Here is a 27,209-nt window from a genome sequence, read left to right as displayed (position 1 = left end):
CTCTGTTACCGCAGGGTTTGAGACCTGCTGAATCCAATGCTGCCTTCAACACAGGCACAGCCAATGGAAGGCAGCCTATTGTCCTGCAAAGGTGTCTCCTGTCCGTGGGCTGGCACTGGCGCTGGCACTGGGTGCCCTCCATCTTTGGCAGACTGCCTAGATGGCAGCTGTGCAGATTCCTCACCCTCAAGTGCTCCTGACCGTGGGCCAGGCCACCTCCCCTCCACTTTAATCTCTAGTCCCCTCTTGCACCTCAAGCATCTGACAGCTCCCAGCTTCCAATAAACGGCCCACTTTCCACACCGGGCTGTGATAGGATCCAGGAAGGACCTGAGTCATACAGGGGCCAGGAGTGAAGTTGGAGAAAGGGGGTGAGAGGCCTCAGGGGACAGACTGTTCCGGCCAGCAATCCGGTCACGGGAGTTTCCACAGTGGCCCAAGCCATCAAAGAAGGAGAACACCTGATACCTTGGGCCTGGATTAGACCCCACCCCCACCCCCACTGTCTGGAGTCACCCCAGGCCCCCACCACGCTCCCCCTTGACCCTGAGCGCCCGCCACACCATGCAGCTGCTGCGCTGGTATTTATAGCCTGAGCGTGAGTGGGCAAGGACACGTGCTTTATTTCGGAAGTGATAATTCCAGTTCCAGGTGGACGAACCCAAGAAAGTACCTCCCGGACTCTCACCTACAGGACACCGAGGACAGCCCTCTCCCCGCAACCAGCGCAGTTGCGAACAGCCAAAGCTCCAAGTGTGCAGGCCAAAGTGGGCTTCTGTCATATTCCTCCCGAGTTTCCAGACTGGGGGGCTACACACAGTCATGCCTCCACTTCCCCTCAATTCGCCCTCTTGCTCAGTCTTTAACTCCATAGTCTGGCACTGTGGCTCACGCCTGTAACTCTACTTGGGAAGCTGAGCTGAGGCAGTAAGCCTGGGTTTACAGAGTCAGACTTTGTCTCACTTCTCAAGTCCACCCTCCCCCGCCCCCCCCCCAAAAAAAATTGAAAGCCAGGCTGTAGTGGTGAACACTTTTAATCCTAGCTCTCTGGAAAGCAGAGGCAAGTGGATCTCCGTGAATTCGAGGCTAGCCTTGTCTATTGAATGAGTTCAGGACAGACAGGACAATACAGAGAAACCCTGTCTTGAAAAAAATGAAAAACAAAAGAAAAAAAAATCAAGAAAGCAAAACCAAACTCCCATTCCTTTGAAGGGAGAGTAGTGCAGCTGACCTCTAGTGGTCAAGGTTGGTAGTGCAGTGCGGCTAGTTTGGTCGCTCCAGAGACCAGCATCTGCTATATCTGGCACACAACCCCCAAAATTCTCCAGTTATTCCAGAGTCCTGGCTTCTTTGCTCAGTCTTGATTGAGCCTGGAAACCCTGGTGTCTACGGATGTCTGCTTTCTTCGTGGACTAGGAACCCCAGAGCAGGGGATGGAGTTTTGTCTCGTGCATACTCTGCCCGCCCACATTCCACAACGCTGACAACCAGTTAATACTCTTGTAACTATAGGTCAAATATTTACGATGAGCGAGGCGGTGGTGACACACACCTTTAATCCCAGCACTCGGAAGGCAGAGGCAGGCGGATTTTTGTGAGTTCGAGGCCAGCCTGATCTACAAAGCTAGTTTCGGGGTAGCCAGGGCTACACATCGAAACCCTGTCTCGAAAAAACAAAACAAGAAAACAACTTATGATGCACCTGCCAGACCAAAGAGAGGAGGGCAAGAACCGCCCTCTGGAGCTCCCAGGCCCGTCCTCAGGCCCGGCGGTGTGCGCAAGCACTCGGTGTGAACCGTGCCAGGGCTTCGAACCACCAAGGAGGTGAGTGGGCATGCGGGTTAGGAATGGATCAGGCAGAGATACAGAGAAAGGCATTTCTGGGACCGGGATCGGCTTGTGCCCCGGCCTGTGCCAAACGCAGATTCGCCTCAGCCAGGAGGAGACCCCGCCCCTCAAGGCGCCCTGTCGTGCATGGCCAACCCGGACGTGACTGTTACCCGTAAAAGTTTTGATTGGTTGTCTCCTGTCCAGCAGGCAGGTGCAGCGCTTTACCTAGGGCTTCTCTAGACTGCGGTACTTCTTGCGCTGCACGGACACCGGATCCTTGAACAGCACCGGGTCCATTCGCACTCGAGAGGACACCAGAGGCATGTGGCCGAACCTTGCTGCCACAGGGTTGATGCAGTCCTGAGCCAGAGACGGAGGCTCCGGTCTGGGCCCAGGTCCCTCAGCGACCTAAGAGGTGGAAGAAAAACGAAGCTCGACTGAGCCCTCACCCCTGCTGCGGCAAGAGCTGGATTAGACGGCAAAAGAGAATCCGTCCTCTTTCCTTTCCCAACCCGTGCTTTCCAGTGCGGACCTGTCCCCGGGGTCCTCTCACCAGCGGAGCAGCGTCCTGGCGCTGCCTTCCATAAGGCACCTTGATAGGGGGCAGCCTGGTGACAGTTGCTACCAGGAAGTTCATCAGGACGTCCACACAGGCAGGAGTGTCGTCTACCAGGGTCCTCAGGGCCTTAGTCAGGGAGTGGGTGAAGAGGGTGTGGTAGTACCTGTGAGGTGTGAGGTAGGCCTTAGGGGATGGGAAAGGCTGCAGGCAGGATCCATTCTCCATCCTTGGACCCCAGACAAGAAGCTGTTTTCCAAGACCTGTCCTCCACCTCCTCACAGGGAGCTCCTGTCCTGGGCATGACCAGGCGCTCCAAGTGCCCTGTGGCTTAGGAGATGGGCAGTCATGTATCCTGTCCCTCCAACCCAACTCAGACAGTCAGACTGGGTGGCAGGGGGAGTACTAGATGACTCCAAAGCCATCAAACATGGCTACCCAAAGACCAGCTTCAGGGAGGCTGTGTACAAGCTGGGCCCCCTCTGCACACACGAGGATTAGCCTTCTCCATCCTGAGAGCCAGTTCCATGATACATGGATGAGGTTTAAGTGGGATTAAAGAATCACTTTCAAGAGGCCCCAGAAGCAAGGCCTGATGGGGAATGGTATCTGTAATCTCAGCCCTCAGCTGCATAAGGAGTCTGTCTCTGACTCAGGGTTTTTCAGACATGCCAGGTTGACCTCAAACTCACCTTGCAGCTGAGTGTGACCTTGAACTCCTGATCCCCCCCTTCCCCCGCTGCTTCCACTGAGCCAGTGCTGGGATTACGGCATGTGCCAACATGCCCACTTTTAGTCAGGATTGGGAATGGGATCCAAGGCTTTGCACATGCTACCCAAGTGCTCTGACCAACTGAGCTAGCTTCCCAGCCCAGCTCAACAAGGGGAAGTCCCTAGATCACATCACAGGGAAGAGGTTTATTAAGGCCTTGAGCCTTGACTCCAGACAGCAGGCACCTACCCACCCACTCTGGCCCTTTCTCCCTGTGCTGGGGTCAATGACTGCACCTGTGGTAGAAGGCAGCCGTAGTGAGGGCCATGGAGAATTCATTGGCCAGCTCAGTCCTGTAGCCCCAGCCACCCCGGGCCTCGTTCCAGAAATGGTTCCAAGTCAGAAAGCCCACCATCCGCTCAGGGAAGCTCTGCCACACCGCAAAGGCGAAGTCCACCTGCAGAGGGATTTAAGCGAGCTATGAGAAGGAACTTCCTGACCCAAATCCTTACAGCCTATGAGGAGAGGCCAGCCTGCCTGAGGGGTTGGGGCAGAGCTTAGGGAATGGGAGCCATTGCTTGGAGTCTTACTAGAAGTTCAGTGTTCCTGGGGATTTGGGGGAACTTGCCCAGTCAGGAGCAAAGGGCTGGATCTCAGGGCGCGGGAACCTGACGTGTCTTTGGTGTGTCCCCACCACAGTGGAGGTCTCTCGGGTCCCGCCCTCACCTCACTGGTAGAAAGAGCGGTGTGGACATCAAGGCTGAGGATGGCATTGGTGCTGATGTTGTCGTACGGGAAGAATCGATCGCTGGCCTGTGGTGGGGCGGAGGGAGCCGAGGGCGTCTCAGCATGAGAAACACCCCTCAGCCCCCACTCAGTAAGAAGAAGCCCTTCAGATAGGGTGTAGAAGGGAAAGCTAGGGATGCAGAAGCCTGCCCACAAGCCTAGAGGGCAGTTTCCCCCTTGTCTCTAAGGTCCTTTAGTTTGGCAACTAGGGGTTCCCTCTATTATCACATCAGATACGTTATTTAAAGAAATCTGACTTGGTGAGATGAGAGTGTCGGCCTAGAAGACCACGGCATGGGGCATGTGGTGTGGCATTGTGTGGGTTCCCAAGCCCCCCATTTCCAGCCCACTGTGCTTCTCTCTCTGTAGTATTTCCCCACGATCCCACGTTCCTCATCTGAGACTTCACCCTTTATTTGAGACATCCCTGGAGCCTCTTGCCTCACATACTACGGGTACTTCAGTACTCTATTTTCCAGGGCTAGAAGTGGAACCCAGGACCCTGCACAGAGCAGGCAACTGTGTACCAGTGAGACCCACCCTAGCTTAAGAGCATCGGTCCAATTAGACCCTCAGCTAGAACCCATGGCCTGACTCCTTCAGACCCATAGAGAAGTCCATCTAGGCTCAGGAAATCCTGGGTCAGTCCTCCCTGGTCCCCAGTAGGAGTCCTCCCTCTTCACCTTCCTGTGCCCCTCGATGACCGTCAAGGGCACCATTGTCTCAGGCCACCTGTCAGGGGGTGGCTCCTCACTGCTCCAGAGGATCAGGATCTAGGAAGAAAGGGGATGTATCTGAAGTCTGGGATCAGGATTAGAAGGGGGGTCTCGGGGATGGTCTTTCATAGGGTGGATGGAGCACTAAGAGCAGCTACTTCCGCACGTGTGGGAGCCGGGACTTGGTGGATGCGTGTCCCTTCACTGCCACCTTCTGGAAGGCAAGAATTCTGGTTGAGACGGTGGTGGTGAATGCCTGTAATTCCAGCATTTAGGAAGCAGAGGAAAGCAGATCTCTGAGTGGTCTCCTTGGACAGGGTCTCTTTATCCAGCCCTGGCTGTCTTGGAACGCACTATGTAGACCTGGCTGATCTTGAATTCAGTCTGCTACTGCTCCCAAGTGCTGTGATTACACCCGTGTGTCATGTCTTTACATGCCATCCCTGTCTTCCCTCTAGGGTTTGTATCCTCGTCCTTGTCATTGGCTGCTCAATCCCAATGCCCCAACTGGAGAGAGGCTCCCTCTTCACCCTGGCAGAGCTACTCCCATCCTCTGAGAGTCAACCTGGAGTGTTTGGTGGGTTTTTGTTTTCGCTTAGGTGGATTTATTATTTTATGTGCAGGAAGGTTCTGCCTGCACGTCCGTGCACCAGGTGCCTTCCTGCCTGGTGCCTACAGAGGTCAGAAGGGACACCAGATCTCCTAGAATTAATGTCACCAATGGTTGTGAGCCATGTGGGTGCTGGGAGCTGAACCTGGGCTCTCTTAAAGGACAAGCACTCTTAGCCAACGAGCCATTTGTCCAGCCCTGTTTGTTTTTGTTGTTATATGGCTTTTGAGACAGAATTGTTTTTATTCAAGAATTTTATTGTAAAGCTCCTTTACAAGTTTTAAAGATGGAGAGATTCTATTATGATTTTTTAACGATATCAAATAATAGCATGACTTAGAATGTCAGTCATCTATGTATGGTCACATTCTTCTACTTCAATGTGTCTAACTTTCTTATTTCCATTGGTTTGCAGAGCAAGGAATTCTGGCCATTAATGGTTTACTTTAAATAGATGATCACAGTGTTACCTGAGATGGTTTGTGACTTTAGCACACAGGATTCCCTTGAATCCTGTCTACCAACTAAGCATCTGCTCCGAGGCTCCTTCCTCTGAGATTACCTTCTAAGGTGTGGTCACACCAGCAGCCTACACAGATTTCAATGTAAATAAAGAATTTATGCTAACATTACTCATATGTAGCCATATTTTAGAAAGCAACCTCTGCCTTTTATGTCCACTGGCAATCTGGTGTTTTTGGACTGGTCTGTTACATAGAGACAGGATACTGTCTTGGCTAACCTTACACTCACTGTGTAGCCCAGGCTAGCCTGCCTCCATCTCTCACTCCATCTCTTGGCGTCCTTCCAGCTCAAGTGCTGGAATTACAGGCATGAGCCACCGCACTTGGCAACCCATGTTCTCTGTAAGTGAGCCTGGACAGTGTCGGTACCAAGAACTGCTAACATTTACAGCTCAAGGGGTCCTCAGCACTGATGCCCCAGGTCTGGTCCCAAGGTGAGAAAATGAATGAATGAGTGAGTGAGTGAGTGAGTGAGTCAATGCTTCCTTCCAGCCCCACCAAGAAGCACCACCTCTTCTAGGGCTTCGCCAATTCTGATGTAGTTCAGGGAAAGAACAAGGAACCTGAGACTGAATGAAAGTCTGCCTTTCCCCCAGATGTGTGGTCATCTAGGGCCTTGCTCCGCTCCTTGCGTCCACCCTGGGCCCCAGGGCTCCAGCTGTCAGAGGGGAGTCAGACCTGGGCACAGTGCCGGGAACCTGCCACCACCTGGATAAGCTTCAGCAGGGGCTCGCCAGAGACCCCCACCCAGATCAGGGCACTGAAACTGCTCTCAGGGCTGGAGCCTGGGGAAGGAGACACAGGCAGTTAGTTAGGAGGGAGAAGGTGGAGCCCCAAAGAACCAAGAGAGGTGTTAGAGTTTGAGAGTATCTACAGACAAAGCTGGAAAAAACCTGGGGAGAGCTGAGGTCACCTCAAGCTGTCCCACCCCCAGACATACCCTGTTGCAGGTGATAAAAGGGGAAGTCCTTCAAGCTCGTGGAAAAAGTAGGGAGAGCCAGGAGTGCCCCCGGGGGGCTGTTCCACATCAGTGAGGGGTGACCTGATGCACCCCAGATCCTGTCCTGAATGATCTGTGGAAAGAGGAGGCGACTGTCAGGCTGGCTAGTGTGTGTGGTTCAGACAGCAGGTTGTGGGTGGGGCCTGAGGAGGGGCAGAGCCTGAAAGAGGCGGGGCCTGAGGAGGAGGGCGATGGGAGGAGATACTCTACCAGGACCACTTAGCCCCACCCCTTTCCCTTGCTGGTGCAGAACACCCGAGAGGCTAGAAGCCAGAGGAGCCTTCTGTAGTGGGATTGTACAGCTGACAGATGGCGACATGGTTTTCCCTCCTTTCTCACTCCCACGGACACAAGTTCTTCCAGCACTCCAGACTGCTTCTGCCATCCACGAGAGCGAGCCTATGCTTGGAACGCACAGGCCACAGACAAGGGCAAGCTAAGACTACAGGAAAACGCGCGCCCAGGACCACGCAGCCATCCGTGCCTAGGTTTTCCCAGAAGCATCGAGGGAGGACCCACAACCCAGGAAGGGAAGGATGGAGAAGGGAAGGGCAGAAGTGAAGCCCGGGGTCCCTACACAGGAGTCTCTCACCTCTAGTGTGGTGTGGACGACTTTTTCCACTGAAGAGAAGTAGGCGGTCCACAGAAACTGGGTTTGCTGGCGAAGGGAGAGAATCCGAGAAGGGAGCATTTCACGGAGGGCAGCCAGGACCTGAAGGCACAGGGGGAGAGAAAGAGGAGGCCTGGGGTCTGGGGTCTGGCCCTGACTGACCCGGAAAGGAGAAAGCTGATGTCAGAGCTCTGGGAACTCGGAGCTTCCATGATGTGCACCCTGTGTTTAGGGTCACACAGACCTGGTTTTAAGTGGCACTGAACGTTAGGTAAGGTGGCACCCGAGAGGCAGAGGCAGGGGGGCCTTGAATTCAAGGCCAGCTTGGACTAAGAGACCTTGTCCAAAAAAAAAAAAAAAAAAAAAAAACAAACCAAAAAAACAACAACAATAACAAAAAACAAAGGGTAGGAGTGGCTGAGGATGGGGAGGAGGAAGGGAAACGGGACTCGGTTGACAAAGTGCCTGCAGAGCAAGGACAAAGCCCATTGTTTGATCCCCAACACCACATAAACTGTCACCATTGACACATGCCTGCAATCCTAGTATTCAGTAGGTGGAGGCAGGAGGATCAGAAGTTCAAGATCATTCTAGGCTGTATAAGAGGGTTTGAGGCCAGCATAAGCTACACGAGACCCTATTCAAAATACCAACTTGGAGCCAGGCGGTGGTGGCGCATGCCTTTAATCCCAGCACTCGGGAGGCAGAGGCAGGCGGATCTCTGTGAGTTCGAGACCAGCCTGGTCTACAAGAGCTAGCTCCAGGACAGGTTCTAGAAACTACAGAGAAACCCTGTCCCGAAAAACAAAAACAAACAAACATACAAAAAAAACCAAAACACCAACTTGGACAGGGGGAGGCAGTGACTGTCACAACACCTCCAGTCCCACTTTCCCCATCTGTAGAATGAGTGCAATAAACGCCTTCCTCATATGTGGTTATAAAGACTCAACTAGAAAATGCCCATTTAGTGTTTAGGTCATGTGGAGACTCAATAGATAAATATAAACATTGTGTGCGTGCGTGGGTGTACGTGCGTGCGTAAATCCATGTTCATCTATCTGTTTCTTTTTGACACTATCCAAGGCTAGCCTCAAACTTGCTGTGTATAGTTGAAGGGGACCTTGAATTCCTGATCTCCCTGCCTTGCTATGTATCCCGTTGGGGTTGTAGGTGTGGCCACCAGGCTCTGTTATAGGATCGCCATTGCTGCCTTTCAGGTCTCTACCTAACTCCCCAGACGCCTCAAGGCAGCTCCCGTGTATTCTTCAGATCCAAGCAAAGTCAGTTCCATCAGATGGAAAAGACACGGGGTCTTAATTCATTTCCTTTCAGCAGAGCTCCAGAGATTACCTGATCTAACCTATCCCATTGTAGAGATGGGGAAACTGAGGCTGAAAGTGGCTCAAAACTTGCTCTCACCAAGCCGAGTCTCCACCTTCATCTGTATCTATGGGAGCCTCTGAGGGAGGCAATGGGGATAAAAGGAGGCCAGGTTCCTGGGGTCCCTCCCCTGACGTGCCCCCCACCAAGGTACCCCCCCCAGCTACCTGCAGTGGGAGCCTCTCATCAGCAATGATGGCTGCCTTGGTCCAGTCGATGACTTCAGAGAAAGGCAGCTCCCAGCGCGGGCTAAGGAGCACAGGGATACAGCCGGCCTGGGGAGCAGGGCAGTCATTGGGGAGCCCAGCCCCTCCCTGCACAGACTCACCACCACCCCAATTCAAGGTAGCAGTCCCTGCTGCTGGGGGAAAGGTTAAGGAGGGTTGGGGGAGACAGGGACCCCCCCCCCTTCCTATGTGCATGTGCCCAGCATTCCTGCTAACTCGAGGGTGGAGGTGCAGAGGCTGGGGCTATTCAGGTTGGGACGTACCTGAAGAGCTTGGAGGAAGCAGGAGGCAGCAGATCGGTGGCCAGGAATGAGGCAGAAGGTGGCATTGGGTAGCGTTTCTCCTGGGTGGGTCCTGAGAAGGTACAGGAAGGGCTCTGGGCATGGGAGCCCGAGACAGCTGCCCCTCGCTGTGCTTGGTGGCCCCAGTGGCCTTGCAGTGACTCTCCCACGGTCACAAGATGTGTCCTCAGACAGCCAGCCACACACTGACAGTAACGTAACCAGGGGCAGAGATCTGGCCCTGGCCTCTCCTCTGCTCACTGCTGCTGGGGATTCAGAAACCATGCCTGCCCTTGGTGGCCTCAGATACCTTCCTCCTCTTCCCTGTACCTCAGTTCCTTCATTTACAAAATGGGAGGTTCTGGGTCTCGTGTCCTTCCTTCTACTTCCACTCTGGCCCAGTCCTCCACATCACCCCAGTGACCCCCAAATCCAGTCCTCCCCATCACCCGAGTGACCTCCACACTCAGCCCACACCGTCACCCGAGTGACCTCCACACTCAGCCCACCCTGTCACCCGAGTGACCTCCACACTCAGCCCTCCTGCACAGGAGGCCTAGCCGTGAAAGGCTTCTCTGTACTGAGGTGGGCTGGGCCTCCAGCCTAGAACTGTACAGGAAGCTCTTGCCCACAACCCTGTCTTGGAGGACAGACCTCCTCTGTTTCCCCTCCTCCTCCCCCAGCCCCAGAGCCACCATCATGTAGTGCTAGTGAGTCTGAGGGAGTGTCCAGAAGCCACAGCCTCCTCAGAGCCACCTCTCTGGAACTGCCAGTTTAGGAAACCAAAGATTGCAATCTAGCTGGGGAAGAAAGGGCCAGAGGGGACCCATGGGTGCACACAGTGCTCAGTGAAGCGCATGAAGGGGCGACCCATGACCTCCTCAGCTGCTCTCTGCTCCGAGTCAGTCCTCCAGCAGAACCAGGCAGCTCCAGTAGAGGAGACTTAGTCTCAAGGAGAGGGACTGGGCTTCGGTGAGAACGAAGATGTGCCAATCCCCGGCTATTTCAGCCATCATGTGGGATAGGTTCGGGGTCCACCAGGGGCCTCTGGAAGGAGCCACAAAACAAACATCACGCCTTTATCAATTAAACCATAGTTCTGGCCAGGCAGCCCAGCTCCCCACCCCACAGTGAGCTGTATGGAACTAAAAGGAGCCCACAGAGAGAAAAGGGGCCCACTGCATTGACTGTATCCCTTGGCTTCTAGCTCCCTTCCATCTTATGCCCTCTCCCCTAGTCCCGAGTGCCCTCCCTGCCCCACGCGGGAAGTTCCTTCTGCTCTGCAGCAAAGACCTGGCTCAGTGTCACCTTCTCCAGGAAGCCCTCCTTGATAGCCCAGCCAACCACCCCTCCTGGCCCAGTTCTAAGTGTTTTCCATGCACAAAGATCATTCTCGCAGGCACTCGAGATGGAACACACAGGCGAGGAAACTGAGGTCCAAGGACGCACTTGGTTCTAGAGTAGAGCACACTACAGCAGTGGTTTTCAGCCGTCCCATGCTGTGGCCCTTTAACGTGGGTCCTCACGTGGTGACCCCCACCACAGAAATATTTTTGCTGCTACTTCATAACTGTTATTTTGCTACTGTTGTGAATCATAACGTACACATCTGTTTTCCGATGGTCTTAGGCGACCCACAGGTTGAGAATCACTGCACTATAGCCTCCCCCGGCCTAACACTGTACCAGCCTCCCTGACAGGGCTGAGTTAGCAGAGCACAGGGGTGGAGGGTGCTGGTGGTTGCAAGGAGGGGCCCCTGGGAGATGGTGCGTTCCCCACGTGTGGAGGTGGAGGCTGAAGGAACAGCTGTGTGGGGCTCGGAGCGACAGTCCGAGAGGGAACTTGTGTCTCTCTGTGCTGACCACCAAGCAGTTGGAGGCTATTCTACTGCTCACGCTATGCACCGTAGGCCTAGGACTTCAGAGCCCATGGTGAATGGCACGGTTCTGCCCTCAGCCATGGGCTTCACTAGAGCCTGTCCACGGCAGAGCCATAGCGTGACTGCCATGGGCCCTAGGGTTTTGCAGTCACTCTTACCCTGGAGGAAAATACTCAAATTATATTTAAGTACTGGGTTAATATATAAAAAATAATGTTATATTTCAAAGCATTTCCAGAGCAGGGCAAGAAAACATCCACTCAATTCATATTAACGATGGGAAGATGGGTGAAGAGTTTGACTCCTGGAGCCCATGTAAAGATGGACAACCTTGTCCTCTGACACACAGACAGACAGACAGACTGACAGATAGACAGACAGACACACACACACACACACACACAAAACACTAAACTTTTTTAATGGGGAGAGGGTGGGATCACGGCTCAACAAGTGAATGCTGTACAAGAGACCTCAGTTTGGCGGCTGCAGAGCTGGCTCAGCAGTTAAGGGTACCTCGTGCTCTTGCAAAGGACCCAGGTTTGGTTCCCAGCGCCCACATGGCAGCTCACAAATATCCGTAACAGTAGTTCTTCCAGTTCCCAGGAATCCAATGCCCTCTTTTGCCCTCTTTTGCGCTCTCTCTCTCTCTCTCTCTCTCTCTCTCTCTCATTTGTTTGTTTTGATTTTTTTCTTATTTTAAAATATTTTATTTATTTATTTATTTATTATGTATACAACATTCCTTCCATGTATGCTTGCATGCCAGAAGAGGGCACCAGATCTCATTACAGATGGCTGTGAGCCACCATGTGGTTGCTGGGAATTGAACTCAGGACCTCTGGAAGAACAGTCAGTGCTCTTAACCTCTGAGCCATCTCTCCAGCCCCCTTGTTTTGATTTTTTAAGACACTATGTGGCTCTGGCTGTCCTGCAACACATTCTGTAGATCTGGCTGCCCTGGAACTCATAGAGATCCATCTGCGTCTGCCTCTGCCTCCTGAGTCCTGGGATTAAAGGTATGTACCACCATCATCTGGCCTCTTCTGATCTCTTGAAGTATCTTGCATACATATGGCACAATAAATGCATGCAAAGACACATACACATAAAAACAATAAATAAACAAATTTTAAGAGACCAGACTTTAGATCCCTTAACACCCAGAGAAATGCGGAGGAGGCATGGCCGTCCACTTGCAATCCCAACGTAAGGTATGGAGACGGGAGCCTACGAGCTAGCTGGACTCGGTGAACTGGCGAGCTCTGGGTTCAAGAGAGGGGCTGTGCCTCGGTGTATAAAGTAGAGAATAATTGGGAAGACAGCCACCAACTTCGGGCCTCCACACACATGTGCCCACTTGTGCACATGGATCCCCACACATGTGTGGCCACATACATGTGAGCTAGTGTGCATGTATGCACAGGCATGCGCAGAATTTTAAAAACAGAGACGAGGCCGGGCATGGTAGCACACATTTGTCATCTCAGTATGTGGGTGGTGGAGACAGGGAAGATTAAGTATTCAAAACCATCTTCATCCATGCAGTGAGCTGAAAGTTCTCCAGCCTGGGCTATAGGAGAACACACAGAAAAGAGGTACATGGGAGTACCTACATACACCCTGGGAGTATAGAGCTCCCCAGAAAAGGAAAACACACAAGATGATGGAACCAGCGCTTGGCTCCAGAAAGGAAACCTGGGTGGTCGAGCCAGGTGGGAGGGGAACGTTTGAATGTGTACCCCTTTGTACCACTGGAATTCTTCGTACTGTGAATGAATCACCTATTCATAAAAATAAAGAAATTACAATTTCAGTGGGCGGGCCCTTATTCCAAAGCAACAGGAGACTATTCAACCAAGGTGGAAAAACACTGGCACGGGGGCAGAAAGTACAGTTCTGAATCCCAACCCCACTGTAGAGTGCTAGATTGGAAAAGTGAGGGGATCTGGGGAGCAGAGAGCCCCTGGTACTCCCCACACACAACTCTCTGAGTCTGTTTCCTGTGCCCTGAGATGGGGACTCTTATATCCTGTGGGGGATGCTGGGAGAATCATAGTCACGGAGGAAGGTGGGTACAGCTCAGTCCCCTTGGCAGCAACCACCACCACCACCTGCCTGCCAGCCAGGGAATGTGGGACAGTGGCAGGGACTGCAGTGCCTCTTTCTCTGGCCAGTGCTTGCTTATTCGGGTTGTCCTCTGGGGCTGGTGTCCCTCTCTCATTCTGTCCCTAGGCAGCTGCCAGGTCCTTCTGAGACACTGAGGACAATGAATGACCGCTACACAGCAGATATTGGGAATAAACTCATTGTGAGAAACACTTCCCAGAGCAGGGTGGCCACACATCTGCAGTCCCAGTCCCCACACTCAGGAGGCAAAGGCAGCAGAATTATCCTGTGCTCAAGGCCGGCGGGGTCTACCCTGAACCTTCCAAGTAGGTCAGGGCAAAACAACAACAACAACAACCACACACATATCTACAGGTGGCCTATCCTACACCAGAACAGTTTCCCTCAGCAAGTACAGTCATAACTAAAGTTAGCCCAGAGAGAGCCTTCTGGTGAGCAAACAGAGCCAGTGAGGGCTCAGTGGGCAAAGAGAGGGCACGGTGACCCTGACACAGGAACCTTGTCACCACAGGAGAGTTTCCGGGAGGCTCTGGGCCCAAGGAGCCCCAAGTTTTCTCCTCCCCAGAAGGGCTGGCCCTGGGAATGATAGGGAGGGCTTCCAGATCTTCCCAGTGCCTCCAGGATTCCTTTCCCTTCAGAGCCCAGCGCCTTGAGCAGAGGCAGCATTGGAGCTTGGCCAGGGGAAGGAGTCCTGGGGGAAGCTGAGCTCAGAATAGCCCAACTGGAGGGTAGGGAGGGAGACCACAGGAGGAGGCAAAACAGAGACTTGGGAAGACACCTGAGGACTCTAACTCAGGCCTGCCCTGGGGTGATAGAGAGGGAGCCCCGGGGCCCCAGCCTGGGCAACTTTAGAAGTTGGAGTTGATGGCTTTCTGGAGATTTAAAGGTTCACTAATTAGGGTGACAGGCTTAGGTCACTTAGTAATTAGGACGCGTGCCCCGCCGACCAGAACAGGTGGAGGGCCGTCTACACAAGCTCTCCAGGCTTTTCTGTCTATGCAGGCATTCTCACCGCTAGGAAGTTCTTTCCATCTGACCTAAGTCATCTTTCCAAACTCAAAGGCTGTTATTTCCTTGAGAGATTAATCACCAAAAGTAGACACGAGAGCAGATTCCAGCTGGGACCAGTTACCAGTCTCTGTGGCTCCCCTGAGGCCTTCGACGGGAGTGAGTGGTCATAACTCTTGCTTAAAACACAGAACTGTCATACTGAAGGCTCTGGAGACAGACAATTCTGGATTCAAATATTGGCTGTGCTCACTCTGGCCCGGTGGCCACAGGTTAAGTTACCGAGCCTATATCATCTTTACATACTTTAGTGAGAGCGATTACGTGTAATTGTGTGTGCGTGTGTGTGTGTGTGCGTGTGTGTGTACACAGGTGTGAAGGTCAGAGATGGAGGTTGGGTGTCTTTTTCTGTCATTCTCCACTTTATCATTGTACACGTATCTATTTATTTATGTGCATGGGCGCCTCCGTGCCTTGGAGAGGAGTGTGTGGTGTGTGGACATCAGAGGACAATTCCCAGACATCTGTTCTCGCTTTCCAGGTTGTGGGCTCAGGGGCTGAACTCAGGTCAGGCTTGGTGGCAAGGGCCTTTGCCCATCGAGCCATCTTTTAATGCAGCATCTCTTACTGAACCTGAAACCCACTCACTCAGTTAAACTCACTGCCAGGGGCTCTAGGGACCTTCCTGTCTCTACCTCCCCAGGACCGGGCATTTTACAGGGTAGGGTGGGGAATGAACCCCTGTCTTTCTATTTGGTGGGTTTTTTTTTTTTTTTTTTTTTTTTTTTGGTTTTTCGAGACAGGGTTTCTCTGTAGCTTTGGAGCCTGTCCTGGAACTAGCTCTGTAGCCCAGGCTGGCCTCGAACTCACAAAGATCCACCTGTCTCTGCCGCCCGAGTGCTGGGATTAAAGGCCACCAACGCCCGGCCCTGTCTTTCTATTTGTAAGGCAAAAAACATATGACTTCTCTCTCCCTCCCCCGTCTGCAACCATTGTTTATGGAAGTATTTACACCAAGTGAGTGACAGAAAAATGTCTGTTACATAAAACATTAAGAGTAGGAGGGACGGGGTAACAGGAATGGGGGAGGGGGAGTAGGAGTAAGCCATGTTAGGTGTCTAAGACTCTCCAAGGGAGAATTCCAAAACCCACCTTTCCATCCCTTTAAGACAAATCATTTTGGCGGAAGTCCACTCTGCTATCTTAACCCATCTCGCCTGCTGCAGCTGAGACTGGTCAGGACTAGCTCCCTCGGACAGGCTGTCACTCTTGTCCTTTGCTCCATCCTCTGGACTTGCTCCTATCGTAGCCCCCTCCCATTCAGCTCCCCAAGGGTAGGTTTACTTACTGCTGGGGTCCAGGGTCTTGTTCACAGTGCCTGTCCCAAGGGCAGGCCGAGGCATGGGTGCGCCAACCACCCTTCTCCTCTGCTATTGCCAGTAAAGCGGCCCCAGGCTGGGGACTATGCTGCCGCAGCTGACCAGGGACCCCACCTCGCAATGGGTGAGCTTCAGGAAGATACGGCAGCGCTACATCGAAGCCTGGTCGGAAGATGTCCGAGGAGGGGCTGGCCTCAGCTACCATCGCCTGTCCCAGCCTGGTACAGGGAGCTGGGTACAAACTGAGGACCAGATGGTTCCGGCCCCCATTCCAGTACGGAGGCAGGGGCCCGCACGCTCCTCTATGGTCCTGGCTGGGGAGGAAGAGGTGGAGGCAAGCTTCTGCTGGGCTAAGTGCATAGTATCGGGAACCTTCCAAGGAGTCCAGGATCCTGCGATGAGCCTCAGCGATTGGCCCAGCTGGAGCGCGCACAAAGATCTTGAGATTTCCCTTACATCTGGAAGTGTCGAAGCAGGCTCCCCAGGTGCAGCTGCTCCCCCGAGGGGCTTGACGAAGCTGCGGGGCATCTTCTAGGAGTGCCTCAGACTGGAAGAAACTCCGGAGGAAGGCAGCATCCAGCCAGCGGGGCCAGCCTTGGGAGCGCCCTGGAAGCGGCCTGGGTGGCACTGCCAGGCGCAGCGGGAAGACTCCCAGGAGGATGAGGAGGAGCCAGAAGACTGACAGTGCCAGCCAGAAGGACTTTCTTCTCCACAGGGGCATGTGGCCACCCACAGCCGGGCTAGAAGGAAGTTAGGAACTTCTGTAGCAAATGGGGAAGGTGAGGACCCCAGGGCAGGAGAGAGGGTCTGGGAATCAGCGTTCTGATCCAGCACCCTCACTGCACAGTCGGGGAGACTGAGGCTCACTGAGGGCGGGCTCCCTGCCTAGGTTCAAACAGCGTTATTGGCCACCTGTGCGAATGACCCCTTGTGGGAGGCCCTGGCTTTCTGAACAGGCCTTCCCAAAGCCTAGGCAGCTTTTACCCTCTCATCAGAGCCCTCTGCCCTGAGCCACCGCTTGGACTGATGCAACCCTTGTCCATCTGCCCTGGTGACTGCACTCCCTGACCTTACCCTTGACCCAGAGGCAGGCAGCCAGACTAGGGAGAACTAGTCTGGGCTCATGGGGGTGGGTGGCTGGGGGGTGGCCAAGGGTGATGTGGAAGGAAACAGGACTGGTTTCTCCCACTCCTGCTTCTGCCCCAACGGCCTTTGAGAACCCCTGGTTACCCCTGTAGCTTGGTGGCTGTCCTTCTGTGGTAGAGCTAAAAATAGATCTTATGCCCATGTGGGCCACCGGGGCCAGCTGAAGTTAGAGTCTGGGTGCAGCCCATGCCTGCTGCCTGGGGGAATGAGAGGATTCGGGATTCTGTTCTTCCCCTCTGCTATGGCCCCTAACCCAGGCAGCTCCCCTGCACCTCCGGCTGAGAGGGCGCTGTCACAGGGCAGAGGCCAAGACCTACGCTTCGATCCTGCTCCAGCCCCACAAGCGCTGCCAGCAGCTCCAGGTCCCACGCCAGTAAGCATCTGGTCCGTTCAGGTCGCTTTCCTAGCGGCAGCCTGACTCCGCCCCGCTAGCCCTGATTGGCTCCTGGCTGGGAGGCAGGGTCTCTTAACCCCTTCCGGTCTCCTTTCCTGGGGTGCTGTTCTGTTTCGTTTTGTTTTCCTTTAGAAACAGGGTCTCCAGTACCCCAGGTTGGTTTCAAATAACCTTGCATCCAGGGACCTTGAGTTTCTGATCCTCCGAGTGCTGGGATTCCAGCTATGTGTCGTCACACCTGGCTCTGGAAGACTAAGGATGACCAGGAGGATGCCACACTTCACTGTGGCCCTGTGCCGACAGCCTTTTTCTCTCCAAGGTCTTTACCAATGATTCACAGTCACATTTATCTGGCATTTTCCCTCTTGGTTATTGTTACTACCATTATCTATATTTTAAATTTATTCTGGGTGCTGGGACTGGAACCCAGGGCTCCGTGTCTACTATACAGCGGTCCACCACTGAGATAGATCACCAGTCCAATTGTTTTTATTTTATTTTATTTTGCTTTATTTTTAACTGTTGAGAGATCACCAGCCCAATTGTCGTTTTTTAATTTTAATTTTATTTTTTTAAACTTTATTTAACTTTATTTCATGTGCATTGGTATAACGACGACAGATTCTCTGGAACTGGAGTTACAGACAGCTGCGAGCTGCCATGTGGGTGCTGGAAGTTGAACCCGGGTCCTCTGGAGGAGCAGTTAGTGCTCTTAACCATTGAGCCACCTTGCCAGCCCCTTTTTTATTTTTTTATTTTAACTGTTGAGAAAAGTGAAGCTCAGAGAGGGGACAGACTCTCCCTAAGGTGACCCAGCTTGAAGTGTCTGGGGGAAGATTTGAACCCAGAGCCTGGCCTGATGGGGCTTCTGTTTGTCCCCCTGACCACTGGATAGAACTGGGCAGTGACTACCTGCATCTGTAGAATGGAGCATCCTCCCTGGAGGGTTGCCTAGGTAATAGGTCCTAGTAGAGCCACTGGTGGGGGATAGTTTATCCACAAGGAGGTACCCTTCCCCTGATCTGGGGGGGGATGCTGACTTGATAGAAGAGCCACTGGGTGACCATTTTATCCTCAGTGAGCAGCCAGCCTGAGGAGATGGCACAGCTGTGTGCCTAGGAACATCCTGAAAACAGATTCGAAGGGAAACTGGCCTCTTGGCACTAAGAGGTTGGTTGCTCAGGGATAGACAGTCTCTCAGGCAAATACCAGGCCTTTTCACACAGAAGATGGGTGTGGGTATGTGCTGTTCCCATCTTACCAGGCTGGCTTGCTCAGCTGCCTGGAATTGGGGGAGGTTTCGTTCCTGCAGGAAGCTGCCCTCACTCTCCTCAGTTAGAGCCCCCAGTCTCCTCCAGGTCCTCACCTCGTCTCCACTTCTCTCCACCCCCCTCACATTCACCTAACAGATCCTTAGCAGCTCTGACTTGGACCACGTTCCCCGGGAGGCACTAAATAAGGTCAGCGGTGTAAGTGACTACAACCTGAGCATGTTGGGAATGATGGGAAAAGAGATAGGATCATCACCCCCATTTTACAGAAGCAAAAGCCAAACTCAGGGAACTTGAGTTCCCTGCTACTCTGTCTGCATTCCCATGACTTAGCTAGTTCTTAAGCCATCTATTCGCCTTTTCTTTAAATTCTGAGGCGTGGTCTCTCTATGTAGCTCTGGCTGTACTCAAACTCACTATGTAGACCAGGCTAGTTTTGAACTTGCGAAGATCTGTCTGTCTCTGCCTCCCAAGTGCTGGGATTAAAGGTATATGCCACAATACCCAGCCATTCCTTTTTTGTCTTGTTTGTTGTTGTTTTTGGTTCTCTGTGTGTGTGTTTCTCTGTGTAGCCCTGGCTGCCCTAGAACTCACTCTGTAGACCAGGCTGGCCTTGAATTTACAGAGATCTGCCTGCCTCTGCCTCTGGAATGCTGGGATTAAAGGCGTGCGCCACCACCACACGTATGTATCTGACTATCCTGCGCACGCCTGGTGCCTGTGGGGGCCGGAAGAGGGCGGCAGATTCACTGGAACATGAATTACAGATAATTGTGAGCCACCATGTGGGTTCTGGGCACCACACCTGGGTCATCTGCAAGAACAAGTGCTCCTTCCCGCTGAGCCGTCTCCCCAGCTCCACCGTCTGCTCCTTTAATCACTAAACAAGGCCATCTCTCTGCTGAGTGAGAGGCGCCCTATTCCACGCGCTGCTGTTAAAGGAGTGACCAGTATTCTGGTCAGGAGACTCAGGAAGAAACCCTCTAAGGAGTGATATTGACCTTAAGACTGGAAAGGAAGCGATACTGTTTGCGGTTTTATTTTGCTTTGTTTGGGCTGCACTAGATTGGAACCTTGGGGCTTCCATAAGCAAAGTTACTGCTCTCCCACCGAGTTACCTCCCAGCTACAGAGCAGGTTTGGTTTGGTTTGGAGGCTGGCCTTGAACATGCTTTGTGGTCAAGAATGACCTTGCCTTGCTGGGATTACAGGCATGGACCACTGTACCAGGTTTATGTGGTGTCCCAACTAACCCAGGGCTTTGTGTGTACTACACTAGCGTGCTACTGAAGAGACAAAACAAAAACCATTTTAAACCCAGGCCCCGTCTTTGTGAGAGTCTAACCTAGCAGGCACCACACCCCATGTACCTGTAAATTCGGAGAAAAGCCTCAGGCACAACACTACCAACTGAGCCACTTTTCCAGCTTCCAAATGTGTTTTTGAGAAAAATCCCTGTCACTGTGAGGGAGTAAGGAAATGGTCACCTCATTCCACAGTTATTTAGTGAGCTTCATCCTGTGGGCCCGGCAGCCCCTCAGGGGAGCAGGTAGCTGGAAACGTTCTCATGGAGGCTTCTTTCCAGGATGGAAGCAGAAGACTTTGATGAAAATCTTCCAAAGTGTTGGGAAAGGGGAGGAGTGGCGATGTCAGGGGACTCCCCTTGGCTCCAGACACAGGGACAGACAGGGCACAGGTTCAGAGGCAGGTGAGTAGCTATGTGGCCTGTTTTCCCAGCACCACACAGACTCAGACTAGATGGGGAGACCTGCTGGGTTAAGCTTAGAGCAGGAGAGCCGTAAAGGTGGCCTGGACCTGGGTGACAAGGTTAGAAAGGGCAGAGTCTGTGGATTCTAGAGGTGGTTTGGCCACAGAAAAGAAGAGGCTCACAGATGAGCCAAGTGTGTCTTTGGCTGCAGCCCCAGCGTCCTCCATTGAGTCAGGAAAGCCAGAAGGCTGCTGTTGTGTAAGGGTAGAAAGGCAGAAGGGTCTGGTGCGCCCCCTCCCTGCAGCTCTGAGACGGTGAATTCCAACAAAGGCTCTGAACAGTGAAGGAGAAGCAGAGTGAGAAAGATGGGTGGGCCAAGGCGCGCAGGCTTGAGGACTCCGAAATTGTTCAACAGTTTCGTGTGATTGACACAGTCCATCCAGAGGGGAATCCCCGTAAGCAGGAAGATAAACAGCTAAAGCTAGGTTCAGGAAGTCCGTGAAACTGACCCCCCTTCCCCACCCCCAGTAAATAAAAAAGCTCACGGTCACTCTCAGATAAGTCAACCTGAAAGAAAGCTCTGAGACCAGCCTACCTACCTGGAAGAGCTTTAGACCAGTAGCCCCTTGAAAGGGACACCCTCCAACCTGCAACCTGTTGAGCTGCTTGTGAGCCCTGCCTCATGCTGTTCCCAGCTTCTGTGAGCTGTCAGGTACTGGGGTAGGCCTTGGTGTAGCTGTCTTTGAGTCATTTCTACTCCGAGTAACCCCTCACCTGTATTCCTGTACGTAATCTCAATAAAAACTCATTGATTCATCAAGTTGGACTTTGGTTGTATCCGTACTTTGGTCTGTTTGGGGGCTCCCTATCCCCAGGAAAAGTTTATTCACACAACAGGGATACTCTGGTCATGCTCTGACTGCCGTGGTACCCTTGTCCCTGGGCTCATGGCTGGGCCATGCTGGAAGCGTGTTCCTGGGCTCATGGCTGGGTCGTGCCGGAAGTGTGTTCCTGAGCTCATGGCTGGGTCGTGCCGGAAGCATGTTCCTTTTGCGTTGCAGCACACAGACACAAACACACATCCTCGTCACCTCCATTCCTGCAGGGGAGTTTCTCGGGCCAGCAGGGCCTGGGCTTGTCTAAACCAATTCCCCACGCTTGCTTGCAGGCTTGGGTGGAGGCAGAGGAGAGGGACTGTCCTAAGCTCATCCTAAAAACAGACTTCTGGGCTGTGCCAAGGGCTCCTGGGGCATCTGTAGGACTCTTTAGTGCTCATCAAAGCCACTAGAAGACCCATGTCCTGCAGCTGGGTGCTGCTCTACAGGGTGGAAGCCATCATCCTGCGGAGCAGGACGTGACCACAGGAAGGTGAGGACACAGTGAGGTGCCTGCAAGGACTGGGTTCGGTGCGGGGGAGGCGAGGCTCCTTTTTCCTGTGATCTTGAGGACTAGCCAGTGCCCCTGGACCTCTAAGCAGAGTAGGTTTTGCCTCACAGCCCTAGTGGTTCTGCCTCCCAGCCTGGGGACAGGTGTTGCCTCCTGTTTGAGGCACAGGGCACAGAGACTGGAGCTAAAGCCACCTCCATGGAGTTTGGTCTGAATTACTCCCTTTCTCCCTCCTTTTCTGTTTCTTCAGAAGGACTGGCTACATCTTTCTGAGAGGGAGGCCCCAAACGTGAATGAACACTGTGGTTAACAGTATAGCCCAAGTGTCCCCATAAACTCCGCCCTCCTGGGCAAGTGACCTTTCTGTGCTTCTGTTTTCTCAACTGCATGATGGGAATGCTCAGGATAGTTGCTTCCCAAAGGGGTGTGTGTGTGTGTGAGTGAGGTATCGAGCATGCAACAGTCTGCAAACCATGCCTGTCAAGCGCCAAATAGCACCCCAGGGGCTGGGAGTGTGGCTCAGTGATAGAGCACTTGCCTTCTTTGCCCAAGGACATAAGGGCATGGGTTCGATCTCTAGCAGGGCCGGTTAGGTCCTCCCACCCCACCCCACCTGACACAAGCTGGACTCCAGTGGTTCTCAACCTTTCTAATGTTGTGACCCTTTAATACAGTTCCCTATGTTGTGGTGGCCGCCAACCATAAAATTATTTTTGTTGCCACTTAACAACTATAATTTTTCTACTGTTATTAATCATAATTTAAATGTCTGCTTCTTGGAGGATTGTAGGTGGAGGCTGCTCATTTGTTTCCTGGCTGCCTAGAACCGAAATAATCACACAGAAACTGTATTAATTACAGTGCTATTTGGCCAATGACTCAGGCATATTTCTAGCTAACTCTTACACCTTGAATTAACCCGTTTCTATTAGTCTATTTCACCACCAGGCTGTGTCTTACTGGTGCTGGCATGTTACTCCCTCGGCAGCTACATGGCGTCTCCCTGACCTCTGCCATCTCGCTCTATTCTGCGCTGCCATAGGCCCAAAGCCAATTCTTCATTAACCAAGGGTAATAAAACATATTCATAGCATACAGAGGGGGAATCCCACATCACCTCCCTTTTTCTGCCCTAAATGAAAAGGAAGGTTTTAACTTTAACATAGTAAAATTACATATAACAAAACAGGTACCAAGCAAGAATTATAGTAACAATATTTAGTTCATTTCCATTTGACAAATTAAGGAAAATAGCCTATAATTTATCCTATCGTCATGAGTCTAAAGTTTTATATCTAATTTATCCTTTATCATAACTAAGGAAAACCATAAGTATCTTTCTTTAACTCTTCAAAGATTCTAGAAGGATATATTACCTAAATTAACAGGAAGTGCATTCTAAGCAACTTCCAAAACTCTAGAATAGACAGAGACGTCTTGCTGCCTGGACAGTCACCCAAAGTTCTTCTATAACATTGGAGCATCCATCTTCAGCCTACAGACCCATACTATCTGGCAGACTTTTCGATGAAGCAGGAAATTTCAAAGACAGTTCTGCCTATACTGGCAGTTTGTTAGTCACTTTTTTCTGTGTCCTGCAGAATGCCTTGCAGACTCTTTCATGAAGCAGAAACCCTGAAGGATTGTCTCACCTTCGTTAGGCAAGTATAGCAGTCATTTCTCTGTGGATCCTGCTTGTCCAGTTTATACAGCATACTATCAAGCAGTCCGGGCAAGAGCAATTTCTTGCCCAAATGGCTAGCGTTGTCACATTAAAAGCAAATTCCATAATAAGTTTTTAATATCCATCAACCTCTCTGAAGTAATTGCTGCTGCCAGAAGCAGACATTTCTCACTATCATGAAAAGTCCTAAGTCCTTAAAACATTTTAAATGCCATATTCTGTATGTCTTTGAAAGATTTCAAGAATATCTATCTGAAATATAGCTCTGTACATCTAGAAAACCTAACATGACTACAAGCTTGACTATTATAGATCCCTATCTATTAACCTCTATTTCTTAATTATACATTACATTTTTAAATGAGCTGCGCAAACACAATACCTTAATCAAGAGCAGAAATGTACATATAACAAAATTGGCCTAAAATTTGTATCAATAAACCAAGATCCATACCAATGCAAAGTATTCATCTCTATAGCATATCTTCCTTTAAATGTAAACAAACATACAAAAACAATCATTTAGAGAATTTGGGTGTTGTTCTCTAGACTACTTCTTGCTGAATGGGGGCACTGTTAATCAGGTCTTTTATGGTGTATCCTGTATGGCAGGTCCATCTCAGCCAGCAGTCCTGAAACTGTCATGGATGTTGGAGCATCTGGGCTGTTGCTTCAGGGGCTCTTGTTTGATCAAACCATATAAGCCGGTAAGGAATCCACAGCTTTATATCCTCTGTGGAAACAAAAGCAGAACCTCTTTTCCAAAGCAACATGTTCTTAGACCCAAATTTTGAAGCCACAATACCTTTAAAATATATATGTTGGTTTAGCTTAACAGTCCATACAATGAAATGTCTCTCTGAACTTAGCTCATTCACAGTTAAAAAAATTCAAAGAAAACATAATATACATAATCCGACTCTCTGTGTATTTTTATGTTTATGTAGTTTATTTTGCTTTACTCCTTTAATCTATGACTATCTGTATTCTTTATATTACTTTTACTGTCTCTTTAAAGACTTTGTTTTATTTTTTAAAACCATTTACTTTATTTTATAACTATTTTTTTTATCTCTCTCTCTCTCAAGCCTTTGTACATTTTTAAACACACTGTGACCCCTTTAGAGGTTTATTTTTATCTGAATCTGTCTTTATTGCGTATATGTAATCATTTTCTGATCAGGTACACCTTTTTTTTTAAATGCTAAGCAGGTGTGGCTAGGACCAACTCCATGGCCCTGCCTTTTGGCTCCACCCAGTCCAACATGGCAGAGGCATGTTCACTGCCTCTGAGAGTCATGCGCACTCCCCCAGCTCCAGGGTCATAAAGGATCTATATCACCATTAAGCAGTTTGCAACACTCTGCTCACAGACCCCATTTAAGTGCTTGGCCTCTTGAAAGAGCTAGAGCTTAAGCAACTAGCACAAACCAAGGAAGCCTTCCCCTAACAAAGTCTTGCAGCCTTTGCTGCCATGGCTGAGTCAGGAAGACCTCTCTCAAAGGAGACATACTTAGGCCTGCAGCCAGCAAACAGAGTCCATCCAAAAAAAAATGCGGCTACCAAGAAACTGTGTTAAACTGTGAAACTCGTGTTTATTCGTGTCTAGAATTGCTTTTCAAGTTTTCTAAGGTTTTATGTGGATGTGGTCAGCCCACATTGGCACTCCAATTTGTAAATGAAGGCTGCTTGTTTGCTTCCTAGCCACCCAGACCTGAATAACACAGAAACTATATTAATTAAAACACTGTTTGGCCTATTAGCTCAGGCTTCTTATTAACTAATTCTTCCATCTTAAATTAACCCATTCCTATTATTTCATATTTTACCACAAGGCTCATAGTTTACCAGTAAGGGCCTGCCAGGCATCTTTCTCCTTTGGTGGCTATATGGTGTCTCTCTGACTCTGCCTTCTTTCTCCCAGAGTTCAGTCTAGTTTTCCCACATAGCTCTATTCTGTCCTGCTATAGGCTGAAGCAGCTTCTTTGTTAACCAATGATAATAAAACATAGTCACAGCGTACAGAGGGGAATCTCACATCATAAGATGAACTTCTATTATTCAGAGAAAACTGAATGTGGTGGAGCAGAGCTGTAATCCCAGCACCACACCCAGGAGCAAGGAGATGGGAGGGTTGCTATGAGTCCAAAGCTAGCCTGAGCTATACTTACATAGTTCTAAGCCAGCCCAGCATTCATAGACCCTGTCTCTAAATTTATTAATTAAAAATTTTAAAGCCAGAGGCCATGCAGGACAGCAGGCATTATACACAAGCCAGCATCCATACCTCGGGCTGCAGGCTAAGTTTTGAGGTCTGGCCAGTCCCATGGGACAGAGTTCTTTGAAATGGCAGGATTGGCCAAACCGAGCAAATAAATTTCAAAGCTTGAGCCTGAAGTTATTTTATTCTCCTGCCTGTTCCTCTGAAATAGACTCTCTGGAGACTTCTGAAGCTGGGGCTCCCTCGAGGGAGTTCGAGGACCTTCTCAGAATAGTCCACACCCAGACACCACCATGCCAGCTCTGACCACCTAGGGATTAATCAGCAGAGCCACCGCGCTGTTACCCAGCGAGCAGGGTGCTTCAAACCCAGGTGATTAACAGCAGTAGAAAGAGGATCTATTTCTCCTCCTCTCCTTCCCCAGGGATGGCTGCCTGGCATCGTGAACTCTGCCAGCTTTCTGTGGGCGCCTTGAGGAGAAAGCCCACAGAGAAGTGGGATGGGGGTGGGGGAGAAGCAGGTCCAGAAGTGAGCTCGGAGGAAAAGACAGAGGGGCCTCAGTCTCGTTTCTCTCTGAGTCTTGGCTCACTTCAGTGTATTAGAGATCGATGCTGTTGTAACTGATGCAGACCGTGCAAGGGCTGGTCCCAGACAGACACAAGTTCATTTAATTCTCATAACTACCAGAAGAACCAGGCCTTCTATCTGGGCTTCCAGATGAGGGGAGGGAGATGAGGAGAAGTAAGATTGCTCTCCTGAGGGTTGCCTAGCTGGGGGGGGGGGGGCTAGAGCTGGCACCTAGGGCTTGAGTTCTGCCAAACTTTCTACTTTCTCAGTGGACACAGCAGCGGCCGCTTAGAGTCCCTGCTATGGGCCAGCCGGTTACGGGAACCCTGTTGCTGGTCTGCTAGTCAATGAAAAGGAGCAGTTTGGTCCAAAGGGCAGAGAACACGACACAAAAGAGAAGACAGAACCTAGGTCTACCCCTCTGGGACAAGGAGGTGAGCAGAGGCAGCGGCGAAGCAACTGGTGACCCGTTTCGGATTCCCTGTCCTTTCTTGTGATTGCTGTGCACAGATTTTGCTTGATAATAAACAGTACAGCAATCCTCTGGCTCCCTTCATCTCCAGTATTGTGTTGAATACTTTCCGTCTGCCTTGAGTCTTGGAGGTACTCTTTCCTCATCCACTCTTTACCAAGTCACCGACATCAGACGTGTGGCTGTGAGGCTGTGCACTACACAACAGGTTCTGGGGCGTGGGAGAAACACTTGTGTCCATTCCAGACTAAGAAGGATGGGCCTCTTGTCACATACATGACACCGTTACTTGTCATGTATGTGACACCATCTCTGGCTGTTCATAAAGCTCTTTTAATGCCACTTCCAAACAAGCCCTAAAGCCTAGCTCTCATCTCCCCACCATTTGGCAGCAAGATCAGGTGCTGGGCTCTGGGCTCTGCTCTCCCCTCCCCAGCAGCCCTGACCTCAGCTTTGCCTGGCTCCTTACCAAGGCTCTCTTTATTAAGGAAGGGTAAGTAGCTGGCCCTGGAGTGGCATAGACTTCCCAAAGGCTCAGAGGCCACCCCCACCGCCTCCTCAGTTGGCTCACCCACAGGGGCAGTGTTCAGCTCTAACCACCAGCTACCAACTATCTGGTCCCTGTGCCTCTTGAAACGGTGCAAATAGGTCAGGCCTTACCCATCTCCAGCACCTCCCTCCTGTTCCCAAGGAGACCACACTAGAGAATCCTGCCTCCTGACTGCTGAGG

General features: G+C 51.3%; 1 protein-coding gene across 2 annotated transcripts; it reads right to left on the bottom strand.

The window, feature by feature from the left end:
• Positions 1-599: 599 nt before the first annotated feature.
• Extl1 (exostosin like glycosyltransferase 1) lies at positions 600-17,159 on the bottom strand. Of its 2 annotated transcripts, none has more exons than XM_038332989.1 (12): positions 17,095-17,159; positions 15,601-16,371; positions 9,218-9,308; positions 8,895-9,002; positions 7,327-7,446; positions 6,675-6,807; positions 6,413-6,519; positions 4,568-4,657; positions 3,825-3,911; positions 3,395-3,555; positions 2,363-2,552; positions 600-2,238 (listed from the first exon to the last, which is right to left on the bottom strand). In XM_038332989.1, exons 2-12 carry the CDS (start codon positions 16,350-16,352, stop codon positions 2,056-2,058), a joined length of 2,022 nt encoding a protein of 673 aa, XP_038188917.1. In that variant the 5' UTR covers positions 16,353-16,371; positions 17,095-17,159; the 3' UTR covers positions 600-2,055. The 2 variants fall into 2 exon arrangements, with proteins under 2 accessions (XP_038188917.1, XP_038188918.1); XM_038332990.1 differs by having other exon boundaries at positions 2,384-2,552.
• Positions 17,160-27,209: the final 10,050 nt, after the last annotated feature.

The sequence above is a fragment of the Arvicola amphibius genome, chromosome 6 (assembly GCF_903992535.2).
Source record: "Arvicola amphibius chromosome 6, mArvAmp1.2, whole genome shotgun sequence".
Lineage (NCBI taxonomy): Eukaryota > Metazoa > Chordata > Mammalia > Rodentia > Cricetidae > Arvicola > Arvicola amphibius.
This window is presented reverse-complemented; position numbering and strand designations above follow the sequence as displayed.

Excerpts from the sequence above, each read along its gene's own strand:
- Extl1 (XM_038332989.1), bottom strand. The coding sequence starts at position 16,352 with ATGCCCCTGTGGAGAAGAAAGTCCTTCTGGCTGGCACTGTCAGTCTTC. Across the intron at positions 9,309-15,600 it reads CAAGACCCTGGACCCCAGCA|GACCCACCCAGGAGAAACGC; the intron begins GTAAGTAAACCT and ends GTACCTTCTCAG. Across the intron at positions 6,808-7,326 it reads TCGTCCACACCACACTAGAG|ATCATTCAGGACAGGATCTG; the intron begins GTGAGAGACTCC and ends CTCTTTCCACAG.